Consider the following 19,808-nt stretch of genomic DNA (forward strand, 5'->3'; position numbering starts at 1 on the left):
ATTCATTACCGAGGGAATTTGGATATCGAAATCGATAACTCCGATTGAGTTTGAATGAATTGAATATCTAGAACTATTTTCTATTTCCTGATAATTTTTGGGTCGGCCCGGCCGACCCTGCCGACCCTGACGAGCCGTCACTGAGTTGGTGTAGAAAATATATCAAAACCAATTCAAACAAATCGACTAGTTGACTTGGAAAATTTTTACTACAAGTATCGCAATCATTATCGAAGTTTATTTTTATAACTGCAATCTTCATTGTGGAAAATAATGGACACTTCTAAGATAATTTGAATGCACATAAGTGGCTTTATAGAAATAGTTAACAGCTATATGTACAGGTAAGCTATAAGCTGAATTAAACTAAAATTATTATATATTATATTACCTTAATTCGTTTTTAGTCTACCAATTCGTAATATGGGAGGAGCTGTACCAAACTACTGGGGTTTTATCGATAAAACTATTAGAGAAATTTGTTGACGAAGTATCATCAAGTTTGAATGGAAGTCAATCAAGTATTTCTTTTTATGTGAAACCACCAGTAATGGAAGATTATTTTGTTTAACAGAATTATGTTATGTATTTTTGTACTTATTCCTACAATAATTTTGAAAAAAGTGTACTTAACATATAATTTTATAATAACATTACTGATAATTAATTTGGTTCTGCATTGTGATTTGCTTTTTTTATGCTATGTTGATTCAATATATAAAAAAGTACTTAGGTAACAAGTTTATTATTTTTCTTTCAAAACAATCCCATTGGTGTGTCCATATTACAGAATGAAATTATTTATATTCAATATAAAAAAAATAATATTCAGTATGCAGTAGCATTCTTTAACCATAGTATAAGGAATTCCTTATACTATGCTTTAACAATACTACATTACACATATAGGAAAATTCTTATTTCTAATAAAATTCAGGATTTATCAGTATTATTTTTAATTCTTTTAGTAGGTTCAAATTAAATATGTTTCGTTGAGAATCGTATAAGTTCTTGAAAAATTCGTTATTGAGAACACATTTCTTTTCTCGAATGAAATGGTTCCCACAGATGCCCAAAATCAAGAAATAAAATGCAAATTTCTCAAAAAGTTTACTTCATTACTTTGTTTACAAATATTTATAGGTTAGTTCTTGCTGAATAACGACGGTAAATATTCGGCATAAACAGATATCTGTCAAAATAAAAGATCCTTAAATAAAAGTTGGTCGCCTGTATTTAAATAAAGTAAGGGAGGCCTGTATTTAGATTTAAACAATCCTTAATATCTGACTCAATGCGCATGAGTACATGTCAAAATAAGAGATCCTGTAATAAAAGATCGCTTATTTGTGCGTTGCAATAACTCTCTATTATTATTATTATTATTAGGTCTATGGTCAGATTGTAAGAAATTTAGGTTAGATTCTATCTGCGTCAATTTTATGACAGTTATATATGAAGTTAGAGGTTATGATGGAGGGCCAGATGTTTAAATATATTATCACAGATTACTAAATTTGGAAATCCATCATTTGATATACATATATATACATTATTTATTTTCATGTAATATCGATTTTTTATAAAATTTGAGGAATCGGATAATCGATTCACATCTTCGTGGTAAGTGTCTCTCCTCTGTCTTGATTTTTTTCATTCCATTTTCTGGTAGTTGAGTAATTGTAGTAATTTAATTTATCTTGTTCAACTTATGTTTATGTTTATCTACAAATCCAGTACGCATAAAAATATTTTATTCTTATTATTCGTTAAACAATGTTTCTTAAATGAACGAAATATAATGAGAGTAAACAGAATATTCAGATGAATTTTTCATTTATAAAGATAAGTTATTTACGATCCACATACTGCTATTTACAATGACAATATTGAACTTCTGACATATTCAATTAATGATTTTTTCCTCTAGAATTGTATTGTAAACCATTACTTTAATAGCGTATTCGACATGCTGCACCAGTGCGAATTAATTCGAATTTTTGTAGCGCTAAATGACATAATTAGCTCGAATTAATTCGAACTGGTGCAGCCAGTCGAATACGATATCAGATTTATCACTGCCATAAGGTTCCCTATTTTTGACAAGTGATCTCTTAAAGTTTATGCATACATTGGAAGCATGTAGGTATATGCTTTGAAAAATCACTTGTCAAGAATGGAAACTTAGAAGTGTGCTCTCGCAACAACAAAACATTTGTGAAAATTTGAGACTCAATTTAATGGAAATCAAGTAGATATAATTCAATATCAGTTTATATTGAAGTGCTAGCCGGTTCCATTCTAATGAATACATGATACTTCCTGTAAGGCTATTATGATTTCTTATTGCATATAAATGTTTAACATTACTTTAAAGATAGTGAAACATTATTTTTTTAGGTCAAGGAGCTGAATCTGAAAAATTTCAATCAACATACAATTTTTATTGGAAAAGATCACAAGGAAAGTGGGGAAACAATAGATTATTGAAAATATATCTAAAATCCTAATACACTATAGATGACTAATAAGAGTTCATCATCTACTCTTGCTTTGCAAAATATTCTTGTACAGGGAGGAATTAATCCACCTGAAATAGAATCTTTATCAAACAGTCAATGTTCTGTGGGTAGGATATTCATAGCAAAAAATATCCCACAATTTAAGGAGATAATTCCTGAATGTTCCAAAATTATTGCAACCCATGAACATAGAAATATACCATCTGCAGGTTTTGATAATATGAAAGCTATCAAAATGAATATAGATACATCAAATCAACCAGAAACTCAAAAACTTGGGCCAAAAAAATTTGTCTCGAAGCTACCAAGTGATACAAATAAAAATTGTTCACGATTTAAGGGAATAAGAGAGAAAAAACTGCATAAAACAAATTATTCTTCGAATTCAACTGCCCATAATAAAGTATTAAAAGAAAAGATTAGTGCTAAACAGATGGTGATGAACATATCATCTTTACCAACTTTTCTTGATAATATTCATCAAAATAGCTCTAACATAATATCTAATAATGAAATAAATTTGGAATCTACAAAGGCTATCAGAAAACAGAAGGTTTTTTTACCCGAATTGAATGAAGACTGTCAAAGAGACAATGAAGAAACCGAAATTAGGAAACAGCCAAACAAAGATAAGAATATTAGTGCTTCTTATGAGCAAGATCCCCTATTTATTCCTGCAGTGCAAGGAAGAGCCAATAATTCCAGACCTATTAACTCAATGGAAGAATCATCATATTTAGGTAATGAATTAACACAGAAAAAATTATTTGTACATTTCAACAATACAAATAGAATGAAAAATATGCCACTATTCAATGGTTCTGAAACATATAAAGGTATTGATGAAACAAATCATTTGAATAATTTTGTTTCTCCCTTGATATTTTCTGAAAAATCAAGTGATGCAAAACATTTTACATCAACAAATGATACATTTCAGAACAGAGTACCTAAAACAAATAATAAAAAAAAAATCTTTAAAAAAAATAGGTCACCTCCTAAAAATTCAAAATTCGAAATTTCAAAAATTGTTGATTCAGATTTAATTTATAAAAATAAACTTATTCATTGTGCACAAAAAAAATCTGACAATTGTAGAAATTTCTTCATTAAAAATTCTGCGTGGGACTACTTGGAGCCGATATTTAAAGGATTTAACGAAAGGGAAGAAAATATTTCAAAATCATGTTCCAAATATTTTCGTCAGTTATCTGATAGCTTGTACGAATATGATAGAATAAGACATGCGCTCTCAGAAAATGATTTATACTATACCAGAAAAATTGAATTATTAGATGAAAAAGGGAGATTAGATAAAGTGTTATATATCCCTCCTCAGGAGGAAAATGGAAATAAAAAAAAATCTGTAGCAAATAGAACAAATAATATGGTCTCTTCAATCAAGAGATGTAAAATAATTCTGGAAAGAAGTGATACTGTAGAAGAAAAGGTAAATAATTATTTATTAAAACAGAAACTTAACTCCAATGTACTTCATCATCTAAGTGTCTTTGAAGGTGATGTGAAAAAGCCATTGATTATTTTGAACAAATATAACTTTGGAGTTTTGAAAATTACTGAAACTTTATGTAACCATGCGAATATTATGTATGTAAAAGATGAAGAAGATGAATTTCCTGAGAAACTTTTTGAATGTAGTTTTCTTCTTGAACAAATCGAAAAAAAAATCATTAAATTAATATCAACAAAGGCACTGAGAAATTATTTGACATAAAACTATAGTAATTTAACTTGTACAAGTATTTGTGTCTACTTTATTCATGATATTGAGGTAATTGTATGGAATTGTTTCTTCATGAATACTACAGTTAGTTCTATTGAACCATTAGTGGTTGATATCTGTTTATAACTCATTTTATCTATAAATTTGGAGATATCTCAGAAATTGATTGAAATTATTTAAAAGATGTTGCTCCCTGTGGAAGATATAACTTGCATAAAATTAAATTTTGGAAGAGTGTTTTGAAAAATAATGTATACAAAGAAATGAAGAAATTAGTTTTGTTTTTAATATTTTTTTATAAAGGTTATAATAGTTTGTTGCAATTGAGTGAATAAAAGTTGAAATGATGCAATTGAAAATTTTTGCATTATCATTGGATTTAGTTCAATATATTTATTAGTTTCAATTTCTATATTATAATAATGATGTATTCAAAGTCACATATACAGATGTTAATAAACTATATCCAAAGTTTTGATCAATGTGAACAAGTAATGAGTGTGGTGGGTGGTCATCTCTTATTTTATGTTGTGATGTTGTTCCGATGTATTCTAATATTGTCGAGTTGAAATACATGCTTAATGTGAACTATATATGAGATATATTGATCAAGACCTCAGAAAGAAAATTTTTAGTGGAAAACCACCCATGTAGCACCTTACGTCTTGGGGATCTCCATTTCAGGTCCAGTTCAGGTCTGAACGTCCTGAACCTTTCGGGATGTTTTGAAAACGTCCATTTCTGGACGTCCCAGGGATAAAACAATAGTTGTGATTATGTTTGATGTGGGTTAATTACAATTTCTTACGCAGTGTACTTATACATAATGAAAACCTCCTGGACCTTTTGGGATGTTTTGAAAACGTCAATTTCTGGACATACTGAGCACGTCCGTTTTTGGACTGAGTACATACTAATTTGTACGTACTGGTTCAAGGGTATGTTTGAATGGGCATTTCGATACAGATGTTAATCTAATGATTCGGGAAGCGTTCCTGAATTATCTGAATTCTATTCATTCACACCATTTTTATTCGAAATTGATAACATTTCAACATGGATTGATTTATATCATATATTGTTGAAATAATGTCAAGCATATTTCATAACTCGTGGTTTTCAACCTATCTCTCTATACATAAAGCTTTTGTCTGTCTCTCGGAAGTTAGTTGTAACTTATATCAAGCTTAATGCATAATGATTTCTACCTGCTTCAGTGAACCAGTTGTGAGAGTGAACATATTGCTACCAAGAAAATCTTGGTTCAAACCCCAATACCCTCAACATGTAATTTGAAAAAGTATGGAGCGCACAAGTCTAGATAGAACTGAACTGATTTCAAGCGAATAACCTGGTTATCAATATATAACAATAACTAAGCGCATTTGGTCATTGTTGGTTATTATTTCGTGACGTCATGGACTAGCCCTTCAACGTCACCGATTTGGACCGCGAATAACCACACTCGAGAGCTGGGTTATACTAGAGATATGGAGTGGGTACTCCATAAGTGCTTTCCAGCCAATGTTAGGAGCTCCACGGTACAACTCCGAAGCGCACTTGTACTGTTCCAGTAAACAGGGCGTCGAACCCTCGCGTTACCTTTCCCTTTCCCCTGACGCACCCTCCGCATTTGTGGGGCTTCGAGCCCTGACAGGTGTGAGAGAGAAAGAAGACCTTTACTTCGCATAAAAAGTGCTTTCCAGCCACCGTTAGGAATAGCTTCGAAGCACATTTGTACCACAGTATAGGAAAGAAAGAAAGAAGACCGTAACTTCGCATCATCGAGATAGAATAGGAGACGCTATGAGCTGTTATCGTGCTAAAAAAAAAGTGACCAGTAGGCGGGGCTAATTCTATTACGGTAGTACGGTGTGACTTTGCCAACGGAGGTGACTTTGCCGAACTGCCTAATATTTTAAATTTTATTTTGTTTTTGTAAAGTTGGCAACATCTTACAGAAATCACGAATCGGAACCTTTAACCACACTATATACCCACATGTTGCAACCGTCGCAGTCATCTGGCGTACTTTGAATGGTGTGCTACGGTATGTTATGTGAGCGAGTCATTTTTTAACGTGGGTATATATGCGAAATACTAGGAGTTGTGCAGAAAATATGGCGAACGGTACATCGAAATATATTTAGCAGCTTACTTTACATTCATTAAACGTCACGTTGAAAAAACCTGAAAACATTTGGTTGAGAGGATTTCGACATTTCGGGAAATTTTTCTATTGTGGCCCTTTGGCGGGAGTCATTACCACATACTAAATTTGTTTCACCTGTTTTAAATGAAACATAATTGTGCCTCGATTTCGTATAATTACGTAATTATACGGAAAAAACACCAATCTGAGCAATCAATGCAAACGAAATGAAAACATTTCAATACAGACAGCTTCCGAAGTGTACAACATTCCCAGAAGAACTCTTTGGAATATAATTAACAAAAGATAAATGGGCGAACCCGGAGGCATTAGTGTACCAACATATACCGCCAGTACATCATTAAATTGTCAAAAAACGCATTTTTAAGGTATTGGCAAACTCTCACCGATTTGCGGGTTACTTTGCCAAATTTTTAAAAATAAAAAAAAAGAAGTGTGCAACATTTTATCTGATTCTAACCACAGCAGTCGACAACTAAAATGTTCAAATTGAACATACTTTGCACAGGACTCATTTCACAAAAGAAACGAAAAGTTATACCAAGATAACTATAAAAAGTGGTGCAAAGTCACACCGCTCTACGGTACTAAAATTGGAGAAAGATCAGGATCGGATTAAATAAACTTTCACGAAGGAATACAAAAATAAACCGTGTTCATCACTTTTTAAACAGTCTAAGCATTGTTCACAAACAATATTTTGTTTCAAATAATATACAACATATCCTGCCATATAAATTATAATATATTTAGAGTATGGTGAAGATGGATATGCAGATATGCAAAAATTGTGAATACGGATCTGTTCACTACTAATGAAATGTTATTGGTCAAAAGTTGACTGAGATCTACATCCAAAATGGCGTAGTTGTACCGCTTTAAATCACGTGGTTATATTTTTGGTTATTACTGACATTAAAGTAGGGTTAAATTTGATCAAAATAATACTTTTGTTGTTAGAACATTAATATCTATCTATATTCTAAGCTTGTGTTCGACATTGAATCGAATTTTCGCCGGTTGTTTTGAATTGACGGAGAGCGAGGATACGAGAGGATTTAATTCCATAGTGAAATCCTTTGTCAGATCCTGACTTTCCCATCTACTCCACAATTTCAGCACACTCGTTTTTCCGCATCAACAACGGATGTTCAAATTAATGGTTCATCGCTAATCCTAAATAAGAAAAAATCACAGTTCCGCATAAAAACTTAATTTGTTCTTAAGTTCATAACGGCCACTTGTGAGGACGCATCGCTAGTTAAGTTAAGAATATTGTTTAGTTTGAGTTTGAAAGGTGGAAAGTCAAAGAGTCAACGGAGACCAGGTGAGTCCCTTTCCTGTTAGAATCTTCCTTTTTATTGCTGACTGTTCCGGTTGGGTATTTCCTCTCAAATCTGAGAAATTACTCGAATTCAATTTCTTTTGTATCGGGTGATTCACAAACTTGTGTGGCGGATCAATCCAATTAACAATTTGTGGGTTGTAGTCCTTATACTGTGACTAACTAGTAGTTCACGGCCAAGGACAAATAAAGGAAATAAGAGAACGGGATAAAAACAATGTATTTCTAACCCACTAAAAATGTGTGAAGAAGATGATATTTAGATCTTATCGATTTTAAGGGTCGCTGGCTACTTGGGTCGTTGCGGCTCGGTCGCAGGTACTTTTTCGCCGGTCTCAGGAATAGAAGTGAAAATCTTAACTCTTCTCGTTGTCGGTGCAAGTGTTGCACATATGTTGTAGTTGTATACTGGACTGAACTCAACTGAATTATTAGCCCTGAAATGATGATTTTTATGGGCATTCAGTCCGTTTTAGATTCGACCGTCAGCAAAGCCTTTCTACGGATCCCTTAGGGGTGTGGCTTTGATCATTCCAAGTTTTTACACCGTTTTTTAGCATTTTGGTTCGAAATTTAACTTAAAGCTAGGTTGACATGGCTAGTGGATCACAGCTGTGGTTCAAGAATACATGGAAAACGACCCGTGTCAACGGAACAGTCGTGCAGATATTCACGAAATGAACGATTTATCCTAGTTGACACGGGTAGTGAAGCACAAGCGAGGTTAGTTATGTGTGGATATCGACTCGTGTCAATGGAGGAGTTGTGAAACTATTCTCGAAACGGACGGTTGCGAAGGCGGCTCGAACGTAAAATGGGATATCAAACATGTTAGATATTCAACGTGTTCCGTGGTCTTGGAGCGACCATAGTGGAAGTAGACAAGGGTTATTTTCGATTTTTTTTTTGTACTGAATTGAGCTGAATTGTGATACTTTGTTCGATTGTTTTTTTTTTTTGTTAAATACTACTTTGAAAATATTTCCCAAAACATGTTATGAAATAAATTTTTACTACATGAACTGAATATTACAAAATTCAATTAAAAGCTAGGCCAGCACTCATTTCATAAATTTTTTTGGTTTCACAGGAACACTCAAAAATTAGAAAAAGCTCATCCCAGCACATCTGTATTTTTCTTATGAAAATATGTGCTGCACCTATTGGAAGTTGTGCCCTGACTTTTCCGTAAAAAAAAATTGAAGAAAGTTAGTCCTGCACTTTCGTTTTTCTTCGGCGAAAATTGATTCAGATACTTTTGTTACATTTGTGCAGTTGTCTTGTTCTGGTCACATTTTCAGAAATAACTGTACTTTTTCTTCAAAGGATGGAAATCAGTTATCAGTAAATTGTTTGAAAATCTGACAGACATCAGTCAGCAGAAATATGTATATAGCCCAACTATACACGGTGAGTCTTTGCTGGTATATATATTTGAACCGAAGATTCCCGAGGTCGAAAGAAACACCTTTTTTCTTTACTATTTCTTCCGATAAGTTTTTTTTTTCTCACTTAGTATACCGGACTTTGATGAAATTTCATGTTCGGAAAAGATTCATCATGTCAGTGAAAACCATATTCATTTCCACCAATTCCATTCCATTTTCGAGATATAACTGAAAATAAAAATTTTTTTATGGATTTTCAACAGCTCATATTTTTTCAACCGAGCCGATTAGGAAAAATGGTAAAGGAAAAAAGTATTTCCTTTGACGTCAGGAATTTTCGATTGAAATATGTGTACAGGGTGGGCAAATAAGCGAGGTAAGCGGATATATCTCAGGATCCACTCATCGTAGAATCGTAAAATTTTACCACAAAAGTGTACAAGAGAACACACTGGAAATTGTTTTGAAGTTCATACCTCTACCGCTGAAGAGACCATCACAATGTTTTCTAACAAACCAAGCCAAGTATGTTCCAAACAATTCTTATAAATTTCTCCTGTCAACCTATTTTTCAAAAATATGAGGGCCAATCAAACGATTGTTATAAACACTGCAAACCTTCATTGAGAAACTTGCGAATTTTTTGAATTATCAAACTTGGATTATTCTAAGCCCATGCATCAACATTACAGGAATTGTTGATTCAATCCCTAGTGAAATGCGAACTGCAAAATTTGAATTTAATTCTACTGATAAGTTTATCGAACAATGAAACTCAACCCATAAGGCAATGTTTATTGATCACCCTGTATGACGGTGCCAATAATGGTTTATGAATTTTCTCTATGAATTAATTATTTTTGGTTACGAATTCGAGAAAAGTGCACGTAGGTACAGGGTGATCCAATGTTTCCGAAAATAGAAAAAGTCCGGATCTGATTTGTTCGCGATTTCAGAAATATTGAAGGGCGATAGTAGAGTGACTACACTTCAAAATTTGAAATTATTCGGTCGATTAGTTAAAGAGTTATTGAACTGTGAAATTTCACTTATGAGATTAACATCACCCTGTATATACCAAATGGCGATCTTGATATGAGTCCTCCATGATGACCTCAATTTATGTATCCATTTGTCGCATTCTTCCTGGGATACCCTGCATATAGCCTAACTATAAAAAAATATTCTCAGACAAAAACTTTTGTGAAAATATTAACGGCAAGAGAAAACGAAAAAGCGAGATTCCTTGGATGAAAAAAGTCCTATGGAAATAGAGCCACAAACGTTTTGCGATTGATCAACAAAAATCACATGTTTAGAAATTCGGAATGAGATTTAATTCGGTCATAAACAACAGGCAGGAATACCGACAAAGTTAATTCCCATCAAAAAGGAGCCGCATCATAGTCATAAATACCTAGATTGACGCAGAAAGACATGTGCAGTCATCAGGGCTGGTCGGCATCCCTTTGTGCCGACGAAGAAACAACATAAATTTGCCAAATAGGTTCTGGAGATACGAATATACGTCATATCGTCGCTGTGAAAAAGGCGTGAAATCATCGAACGCAATGCACTACCCATGTCAACCTAGCTTAATTCGAATATTTTCGTGGGAATCAATAGATTCCCTACACAGTCACCCACCAGTAACGAAGTTACGAAATCATTGTTAGGTAATTCTTTGGGAAGTGTACCTTCCTACCCGATCTGGTTTTTCTTGTTTCCGGGGACCCTGCTTGGTTATTGGCTTCGTTTTCTACTGGATCTTCCTTGTAATCTTCTTCATGCTCTTCCTTCTCGAGATTGTCGAATATGTAGGCTGGTTTCAACCGTCGTTTCCTTGTCGTTAATCTTGATTACGAAATGTTTTGGATCTCTCCTCAAAACTTCTTATGGTCCGTCGTAGGGTTTCTGCAGACCTAATTTTGGGCCCTCATGTCGGACGAAAACGAATGGTGGCGTTTCCAATTTCTTGAACACGAAGCTTGGAGCTTGGTCGTTGTCCGTGGTGGTTAGCGTTGATTGGTCTTACTCTTCTTATTTGTTGCCTTAGATCCACTACGAAGTCGGCTGTGTCTGCACTGTCATCCGTACTTGTAGCTAGGAACTCTCCGGGCAATCTTAATGGCTCTCCGTATACCATTTCTGCAGCGGTTGCTTTCATATCTTTCCGCCACGCTGCTCTCATTCCCAGAAGGACACTGGAAAGCGTTTCGGTCCAACGGTCGTTGCTGTGGCATTTGATTGCTGCCTTAAGTTGTCGATGGATTATTTCCACCATACCGTTGGCTGCTGGGTGGTAAGCTGTGGTTCGAATGTGGTTCGTGCCAGTCAACTTACATAGCTCGTTGAACATGCTTTACTAGAACTTTCCCCCTTGATCTGTGGTGATCCGGAGTGGATTGCCGAACCTCGCTATCCAATTCGTGTAAAACTCCTTAGCGATGGTGGATGCTTCCTGGTTCTGCAGGGGAATTGCTTCTGACCATCTAGTAAATCGGTCGACACAGGTGAGACAGTGTCGGTAGTCCTCCGCGTACGGCATGGTGAATGTCCATGTGATCACTGACATTCTAAGCAGGTGCGGGACCATTTCCTGCAATCTGCGTTAACTGAAGGGCAAACGAAACGTTGCTTCACCATCTTCATAATCGCATTGGTACCAGGGTGTGCCAATCTGTGGATCTCTGTGTCGAATGCTACTCTCCGGAATGGCTTCGTCAGGAATGGACGTGCTTGGGGGGTCGACGTATCGCAGTAAACCAAGGTGGTTGATCCATGTGGCTCCATCTTCCGGATCAGCAAACCTGTATTGCCTTGCAGATATCTCCGTAGCTCGTTGTCGTCCTCTTGTGATGCTGCATAGTCCAAGGTGGGACTGATTTCGTCCAATCTTGAAAGGGCATCGGCGACGACGTTCTGATCTCCTTAGACGTAGCGTATGTCGGTGGAGAACTGGGAGATGTAGTCCAGATGTCTGAACTTTCTGGGCGAGCACTTCTCTGATTTCTGCTTGAACGCGAATATCAGGGGTTTGTAATCTGTGGAGATCGTGGAGTTTCGGGCTTCTACCATGTGTTTGAAATGTTTGATAGCTAGGTAGATGATAAATAACAAAGTTGTAAGTACCAATTAAACAAAACAATGAATAATTGAAAGATTTTCCTTTTTTAAAATGGGGGAAACCCCCTCATGAATGAACTCTAGTTATGGAAATGAGAAAAATATATCTGAGAATTACGCACAGGTAAATATTTCGCGAAATAAATACCTCTGAAATTTTTTTATGTTTATTTTGAATGAACATTATTATTATAACAAAACATGAACAAACAATAATAAATAACAATCCATAAATTTCTTCAAATTCAACGTAATAGTCCTGATGGATAATTTAAACTTGATAAATAACAGGTTGCATAATTTCCATCGACCAGTGTGTCCAAAGTTACTTAGTTTTGCACCTATGCATAATTCCAAAAACACGCAATCTTAATGAAGAACTGAGTATCTGATCACTAGCCTATTATAGTATCAATCACAATATCACGATTCACCAATTACAATCACAGTATTCAGTAAGCGATATATGTATCACCAAACGCGTATTAAAACAAGATCGTTACTGACTATGTCAAGTCCCGAATTCCACATGTTATCCTAAGGAATATCACCCCTATTAGTTCGCACGTCTCGCGATCACGATTTGGGTGGCTAAGCGAGTAGGATATGATATCACAGCTGTAAACTGTGATCATGATTCACTGACTATGTCAATAAGGCACGATTCACGTTGTTTATCACAGGCGAGGAACCGGTGATTGATTCACGGTTAGTGAAATATCGCTCATCACTACACTGAATAGAACATTGCTCAGAAATGACGTTGCATACCACGGGGGTAAAACCGCTAGTAATAACACTGGCAACGGATGTGACGTCAAATATCAAATTTATCATGATCATCCCTATGATTCCAGAACTTCCCTAAATGTTTCTTGTATGGAAAATATGTTCTAACAATAACCATCTTTGTGATCCAGAACTATCATATCAAATTAAAATGAATTACTAATTGATCACCAGGGCCGCCGACAGGAGCGGCATACCGGATATTTTGCCGGAACGCCAAATTGTAAGGGCGCAAAGTCAATTAATTAAACAAGACTTTCTTCGCCTTTACGATTTTGAGTTGGAAAATTCTATTTCATATGAAATTGAAAAGCTGACTGAGAGAAATAGCAGAGCCCCCTTCGAAGAAAATTTATATAAATTAGCCAAAGCAGGGCGCTGAAATAATCTTTTTTCATATCTCCACCTACAATCTCCAAATGAGTTGAAAATGAAGTACGAAAGAAGAACTATGATAATTAAAGTGAATTACAAAATGAGCACTATAACGTAGAAAGATAGATTTATCCAACTGAAGATTTTTTATCTTTCATGAATGTGTAGAAATTTGAATATCGCATTAGAAATGTATCAATTCAGTTGTTCATCAGAAAGAATTTTATAAAGAAGGTATAAATAGGTAATTTATTCAGGTAAGTATAATGTAAATCTCCCAATATAATGAATATTATGTATTGATTTCTATAAATAATTACTATTTCAAGTGAATATGTAAATTACCTTTGATAAATAAAACTTTTGAATGATAATTACTGTTTTAGTTCGAAATGATAGCAACATAACCTGAAATAAATTGTAAAATATTGAAAGAATTTCAAAGAATTGCCATGTCTTCGTATTCAAATTTTCTAAATGTCCTCATAGCAGATCGACAGTTCAGTCTCGTACCAAGCTCCCAGTTGTTCGATGGCTCGAAGTCACGTGACAACAACACAACCGGTTTCTGCGCAGCCTCGTACCACCTGTACTAGATTGATGACTAGAAGTCACTTGACAACGATGCAACCGGTTTCTGCGCAGTCTCCACCGCGTAGACCACTTGCCACCACCCTTCAACTTTAAATTCCTGATCTCTCGCGGTTGACATCCAGTCGCCTCCAAGGACGGAAAATATCTATAGCTGCGAGAATACTGTCGTTGATAATACCTGGGGAGCAGGCAGATTGAGACCCCGGCGTAAAGTCTACGGTTCTTGAGAATGGCTCCACAATCGAAGCCGAAACGTCGAACACGACAAAATATTAGACGCGGTCCAATCCGGAACCCACAATGTTCATATATATGTACATATTGTTATATATAAAAAATATTAATTTCCAATTGAAAAAACCTCTTTTCTCAGTTGGGTTCAGAAAAGAATAAAAAATCTATTTTCTTTCTCAGAAAATAACTATTTTATCTAATTTTGAAACAATAAAACGAACTCTATACACAATTTGAAACAACTTCTGTTCCATTTTCAGGTCAGCATTATTTCTTCTTCTACGTTGTTACTTTAATTTATCATATTGATCTTCAACTTTAACAAACTCATTATCTGCTTCTATTTTATGTTCTTCTAATTTTTTGTCCATTTGTTCTCTCATTTCAAGTTTTAATTCATCAGAATGCTGCCTCATCAAATTGTTGACCATTGCCAGAAACATATCAATCTTGATTGGTGCATCTTTTCTTGAACACTGCATTTGATAAATTATGTTGAAATTATAAAAAAAAAATCGAATTTAAATTGAATATCTGATGTAACTTTGGTAGGGCTAAAATTTAATGTATTTTACAATATTAAATATTTTACAATACCTAACTCAACTACCTTATCTAATTTTGAAACAATGAAATAAACTCTATACAAAATTTGAAAAAACTTAACTTAAACAATGTTCTTTTCCACTTAGTTTTGTTATATTATTTCTTAATTCAAATGCGAACTCTTATTCCATAATCCTTCGAATTCAAATTCCACACTCTTCAATATTATGATTTTTACTTATTTATATTCTCCTTTCCAGCTCCTCAATCTCTTTCATTTGATCAAAAATGAACAGATCTTTCATTTCTAGCTAATCTCTTCCAACATTTTTCACTTGAAGTCTCTATTACATTTTTTTTTTGCTCGGGGATTTCTAATTCTCATTACTGCCATCAATGCTTTAATTTTTGTCTATGAAATGTCTATGGCATTGCTGTCACGTAATTTTATCTTTCTCATAAAATCTTCTCATCTTGTACCATTCAACTACATTTAGGCTTTTCAAAACTTAATTATAAATTATATTACAAACATTTTCTCTTCTAAAAACATCTATCACATTTTGATTCTAAATATCATCAATGAAACCAACAAAAATATTTGAATTATTTTCAATTTTACTTGAAATTTAATTAATAAAAAATTTTTGATTGAGAAATTCAAAACAAAATATATATGTATATAGAACTACTATGGGAACATACAGAAGACCTATCACCAAATTACGTCTTCTTGTTTTCAAAGGGGATCAAAATAACTGCTATTTTAGCAGTAATATCTCATGGTCCACGTTATCAATAGTAATGTCAAGGCAGATTAGAGAAGCTTCCTTCATGTCATTTATGGTCTCTAACACCAACTCCCCCATTTCAAACAAAACTGTGACTAACTGATTTCAGTTAATAATATTTTGTTTTTTGATTTTTATTATCTTTTTTTGGAAGCATATTTCTTGTGAAAGTGACCTTGAGAGTTAATTCTCAAGGTCCCTTTATCCTATTTACAAGACCAGTTAGTGGAGTGGGATACGGGAAGTTTTCCCAAGCTCAAAGTAGAAAAACTATCTTACAATACTGGGTTTCATCCTAGATACCCGAGCCTGTTAATCCAAAATATATTTTATCAGAAGAATATTGTACTTTGCAGTGAATGATATGTCCTTTTCATACATGATGGGTACTTTTGTGGTTTGATGATCCATGGAGCTCTGTTATAGGGCTTATCTAAAGAAGAGCATATTTTTTTGAGGAAAAAAAAGACAGGCGCTATGTGTCATAGAAGGGCTCCCACAAACCGCTTCCTGTAGAAATATGTACAAGAAATGCAATATCCTCTAGCTGTATGGTGGAAAAAACCAGAGGGACGAGAATGAGACAATATTTTTCAAAATGCTTGAAAATTATAGAGTAGTTCTATCTGCGTAATTTGTAGAGCATCTCTCAGCGAGCCGAACCACTTTTTTTATTGTGTTTCACCAAGATGGCTGAACACATAGTGTGTAGGCACTCTAAAATTCATTTACAGAGTAATCTAGATTTTTTTCAGAAAAATTATGTAACTGAATCATAATGTTTTGAATAGTAATAAGATGTCAATAAATTATTATATATCTTATGTCATAGTTATGTTAGTTTCGATATATGGAATATCTGCCCAGAACTGAAAATTGTGCATACCTATCTATTTGATCAATCTTACCTTATAAATACTTCACTTATTTCTATTCAAAAAAGTTATGTTCGAATTGAAAATATTAAAGAAAAATATTTTTTTTATATAGTGCCAAAAATATCCGCATATTTCAGTAATATAGAAGAATCCTTCAAACATTATTAACAATGCAAAATTGCTTGATAATTATTATTAGTTTCTGGAAGAGAAGCTGCAGATCTTAAAACCTGCAAAAGAGAAGATTCAGTAACAGAAATAACTCTTCAAAAGTAAACTCACACTCAAATTTTCATTAATTTCTTGTAAGGACTGGTCAATCCAAATGAAGTTCCTTTTTTTATCGTCACATTCATATCTAGCAACCAGAACCAAATGACTCACAGCCAAGGTCAATGCTGCTGCCCTAGCTTCTAGCAATCTAGGATCTAAGGGAGGATACATACTTTGTACCATATCGTCTACTCTGCTGGAAATTTTTTTGGCGTTCTGAAAAATAAATGCTAACTTGAAAAGGTGAGTAAAAGAAGTGGTTTTTGACTTTTAATTGTATAGCAGCCATGAGTGCCATGTTAACACATGTGTCACATTGATCAGTTATAAAAATAAGTATGGCCATCCAATGAAAACAGTCTCTTGTGCTTATTCTCCAACTTATTACTAACTTGTCTGTAAACGCTAGATTCAATTCAGTGATTGTTTTTTTTGAATAGTCTTTGGAGCTGCTTCTTTTCCTTCTTTAGTTTTTCCATCTTCAGTGTCTTCTTATGACTGCTACAAATGTTGTATTTGGGATGGAAAATAATAAGCTACTAGGGGACTTCTGACTTGTTTTTTCCTTATATTAGACAAAACATGAAATTCAACTTTTTTTCTAATAAGATAAGAAGAAGAAATAGAGTATGTTTATGTGCATAAAAGATTTTTTATGAGATGAGAACACTATAAACAATTGTTCATTTTAAGATCTTGGAAGGTTAACACCAAATTTTAAAGCTTTTCAGAGAATAATGTCAGTGTTGCAATCATTATTGTTCATAAATGGCAAAAACTTGACCTGTTGAATCAATATTTCCACAATCAATACAGGTCTTCCAAATCTATTTTTCAGGATCAAATTTTCTTCTATTGCCATTTTTACTTTTAGTGTTAGCTGGGCTTACTATTTCAAGCTGCTGCCTTATGCTACTTCCTTCTTCTCTAGGGTTTATATTCCCGATTTCTGCCAAGAAATATTCCTCACCATACTGTTTGATGGAAGTAATGGAATCACATTTTTTTGAATGACTTCAAAACCTGCTTTCTGTCTGACCTAGAGCTCTATAATTTTTTTCTTTTCATCTCCCCGCCATGTGTAAAGTTCCATTATGTAGAGCTTGCATAGATATATTTTTACTTCTTGTGATCACACTATATTCTAATATTATTCATTTATGCTCAAGGGAGCAGCTAATGTTTTGGAATATAAGGAGCGTTCTTTAAAATTCGTGGTCAAGAGTGCTGTGGAGAAATTATAGTTGATTTTCTCTGATTACAAGTAGTGCTTAGCTTGTCTTGTACCATATCACTATCATTTCAACTTCAAATATGGTACAAGCTAAGCACTACTTTTAATCAACGAAAATCAACTCTAATTTATCCACAGCACTTTTGACCACAAATTTAAATTAACGCTCGTTACATACTAAAAAAATATGACCTTGCTTCTGTAATAAACATTCATTACACTTCTCAGGCATAAACACATCAATCTAAAGGTAGATTTATGCAACATTCCTAAGAAATAAAAACCAGAAATTATGTAGTGGTTATGCACTCTTTAGTTAGTTCTTATTGAAGGAAAGCAAGCATGCTCGAACTACTTATATGTTCTGAACTTTGATGTTTGACATTGATATTGATTGTGAAAAAATAAAATTTCAGATACACCAAACACTTTTCATCAATAATCACAAATTGAAGAACATGAAAGGGTAGCAACTGTCAGTTGTTATTATTGAAATTCTATTTGGTGCATGCGTACTTCAATTTTTGACTAAGAACTACATTTTTAGTTAAAAGTTGGTCAATTTTCTAATCATAGTTCTTAGGAATATTGCATAAACCTACCATCATAATTTGAAATTACTAGGATCCAATAACCTTCAATATTTACTTATGGACAACGAATTTTATTTCACCATTAATATGGAGGATGCTATTTAAGATTTCAGAGTTAACCCCCCACCTGCCAATATGGAGAGTGGGTGGAATTAAGTATTACTGGATGCGCCCTTTAGATATATAATTTTTTTTTACTATTTTAACGAGGATCACATATGAACTTACTTCTACAATTGAAGCTAAAGCTTTTTTTGAGTGTGTTGCATCCATAGCTAATGCAGTTAATCTCTCTGTTAAATATCTGCAAGCTTTTAGGATAGACAAACAATGGGGTATTAATCCTGTTGCATCGCCTACCCACTGTTTATTTTCAAGTATTTCATCCATACTTTTCGATAAATCTATATCAATGATTTCAACTTCTGATTTATTCGATATCAACTTAATTTCGGGCCTAAAATAATAATATTGAACGATAAACATAACCCTATTTAAAATCTACCTTGAAAATTCGCCATCTGCATATGATTGTTTATAATGTTGCTGCCTCCTACATATCATGATCAAAATAACAAATGCACTGATAAAAATAGCAGATAAGACTCCAATCGCAACAGCAGCAATCATTTCAGAGTATTCTGGAGGCATTTCAAACATTTTCGGATTCCTATTTTCAATAAATATATGTTGTCGTGAACTTATTTATTGGAATTTTTATTCCCTGAACGGTGAGAAAACAATCAAATAATGACGTTGTTTAAATCCATGTTAAAATATCCAGAAAGTAATAATTGGACACATTAATTTTCTTCCTGTGCTTCTGTTAATTTTCTTTGTTTAGGGATTCAAATCTTTCATCTCATAAAACGGTTTCACTAGTTGACTGTTATTTTTATTTCATTCCATTATTATTATTATTATTTTCTAACCGAAGTTCGACGGATTTGACGACACAGAAAAACATTTCAAAATAAAAACGCTCCCTAGAGACCATAGATTCAAGGGTAGGCTGCGCCCTCTGCAACATTCGTTTTCAAGTGTAGGTAAAATCATTGTAAACAGAAGAATTCCATGGTTATTTGTGACCAGTGAACTGAATTGAGAAATGGAAGGGACCCGTAGGTACGTTAATTCTCCTAAAAGTGTGTCCAAAAGTGTATGAAAGAGATGGGGCATTTGTGGGAAGGACATCTCTTTCTA

The 19,808-nt window shown here is 33.9% G+C and overlaps 2 protein-coding genes across 3 annotated transcripts; one reads left to right on the forward strand and one right to left on the reverse strand.

The window, feature by feature from the left end:
• Positions 1–1,372: 1,372 nt before the first annotated feature.
• LOC123679034 lies at positions 1,373–4,859 on the forward strand. Of its 2 annotated transcripts, XM_045616360.1 has the most exons (3): positions 1,373–1,623; positions 2,401–3,373; positions 3,449–4,859. In XM_045616360.1, exons 2-3 carry the CDS (start codon positions 2,521–2,523, stop codon positions 4,255–4,257), a joined length of 1,662 nt encoding a protein of 553 aa, XP_045472316.1. In that variant the 5' UTR covers positions 1,373–1,623; positions 2,401–2,520; the 3' UTR covers positions 4,258–4,859. The 2 variants fall into 2 exon arrangements, with proteins under 2 accessions (XP_045472316.1, XP_045472315.1); XM_045616359.1 differs by having other exon boundaries at positions 1,377–1,623; positions 2,401–4,859.
• Positions 4,860–14,830: 9,971 nt separating this feature from the next.
• LOC123679035 (transmembrane protein 98-like) lies at positions 14,831–19,576 on the reverse strand. Its single transcript, XM_045616361.1, has 4 exons — positions 19,111–19,576; positions 18,834–19,062; positions 16,788–16,994; positions 14,831–16,735 (listed from the first exon to the last, which is right to left on the reverse strand). The coding sequence occupies exons 1-4, from the start codon at positions 19,263–19,265 to the stop codon at positions 16,670–16,672; spliced, it is 657 nt and encodes a 218-aa protein (XP_045472317.1). The 5' UTR covers positions 19,266–19,576; the 3' UTR covers positions 14,831–16,669.
• Positions 19,577–19,808: the final 232 nt, after the last annotated feature.

The sequence above is a fragment of the Harmonia axyridis genome, chromosome 4 (assembly GCF_914767665.1).
Source record: "Harmonia axyridis chromosome 4, icHarAxyr1.1, whole genome shotgun sequence".
NCBI classification, from domain to species: domain Eukaryota; kingdom Metazoa; phylum Arthropoda; class Insecta; order Coleoptera; family Coccinellidae; genus Harmonia; species Harmonia axyridis.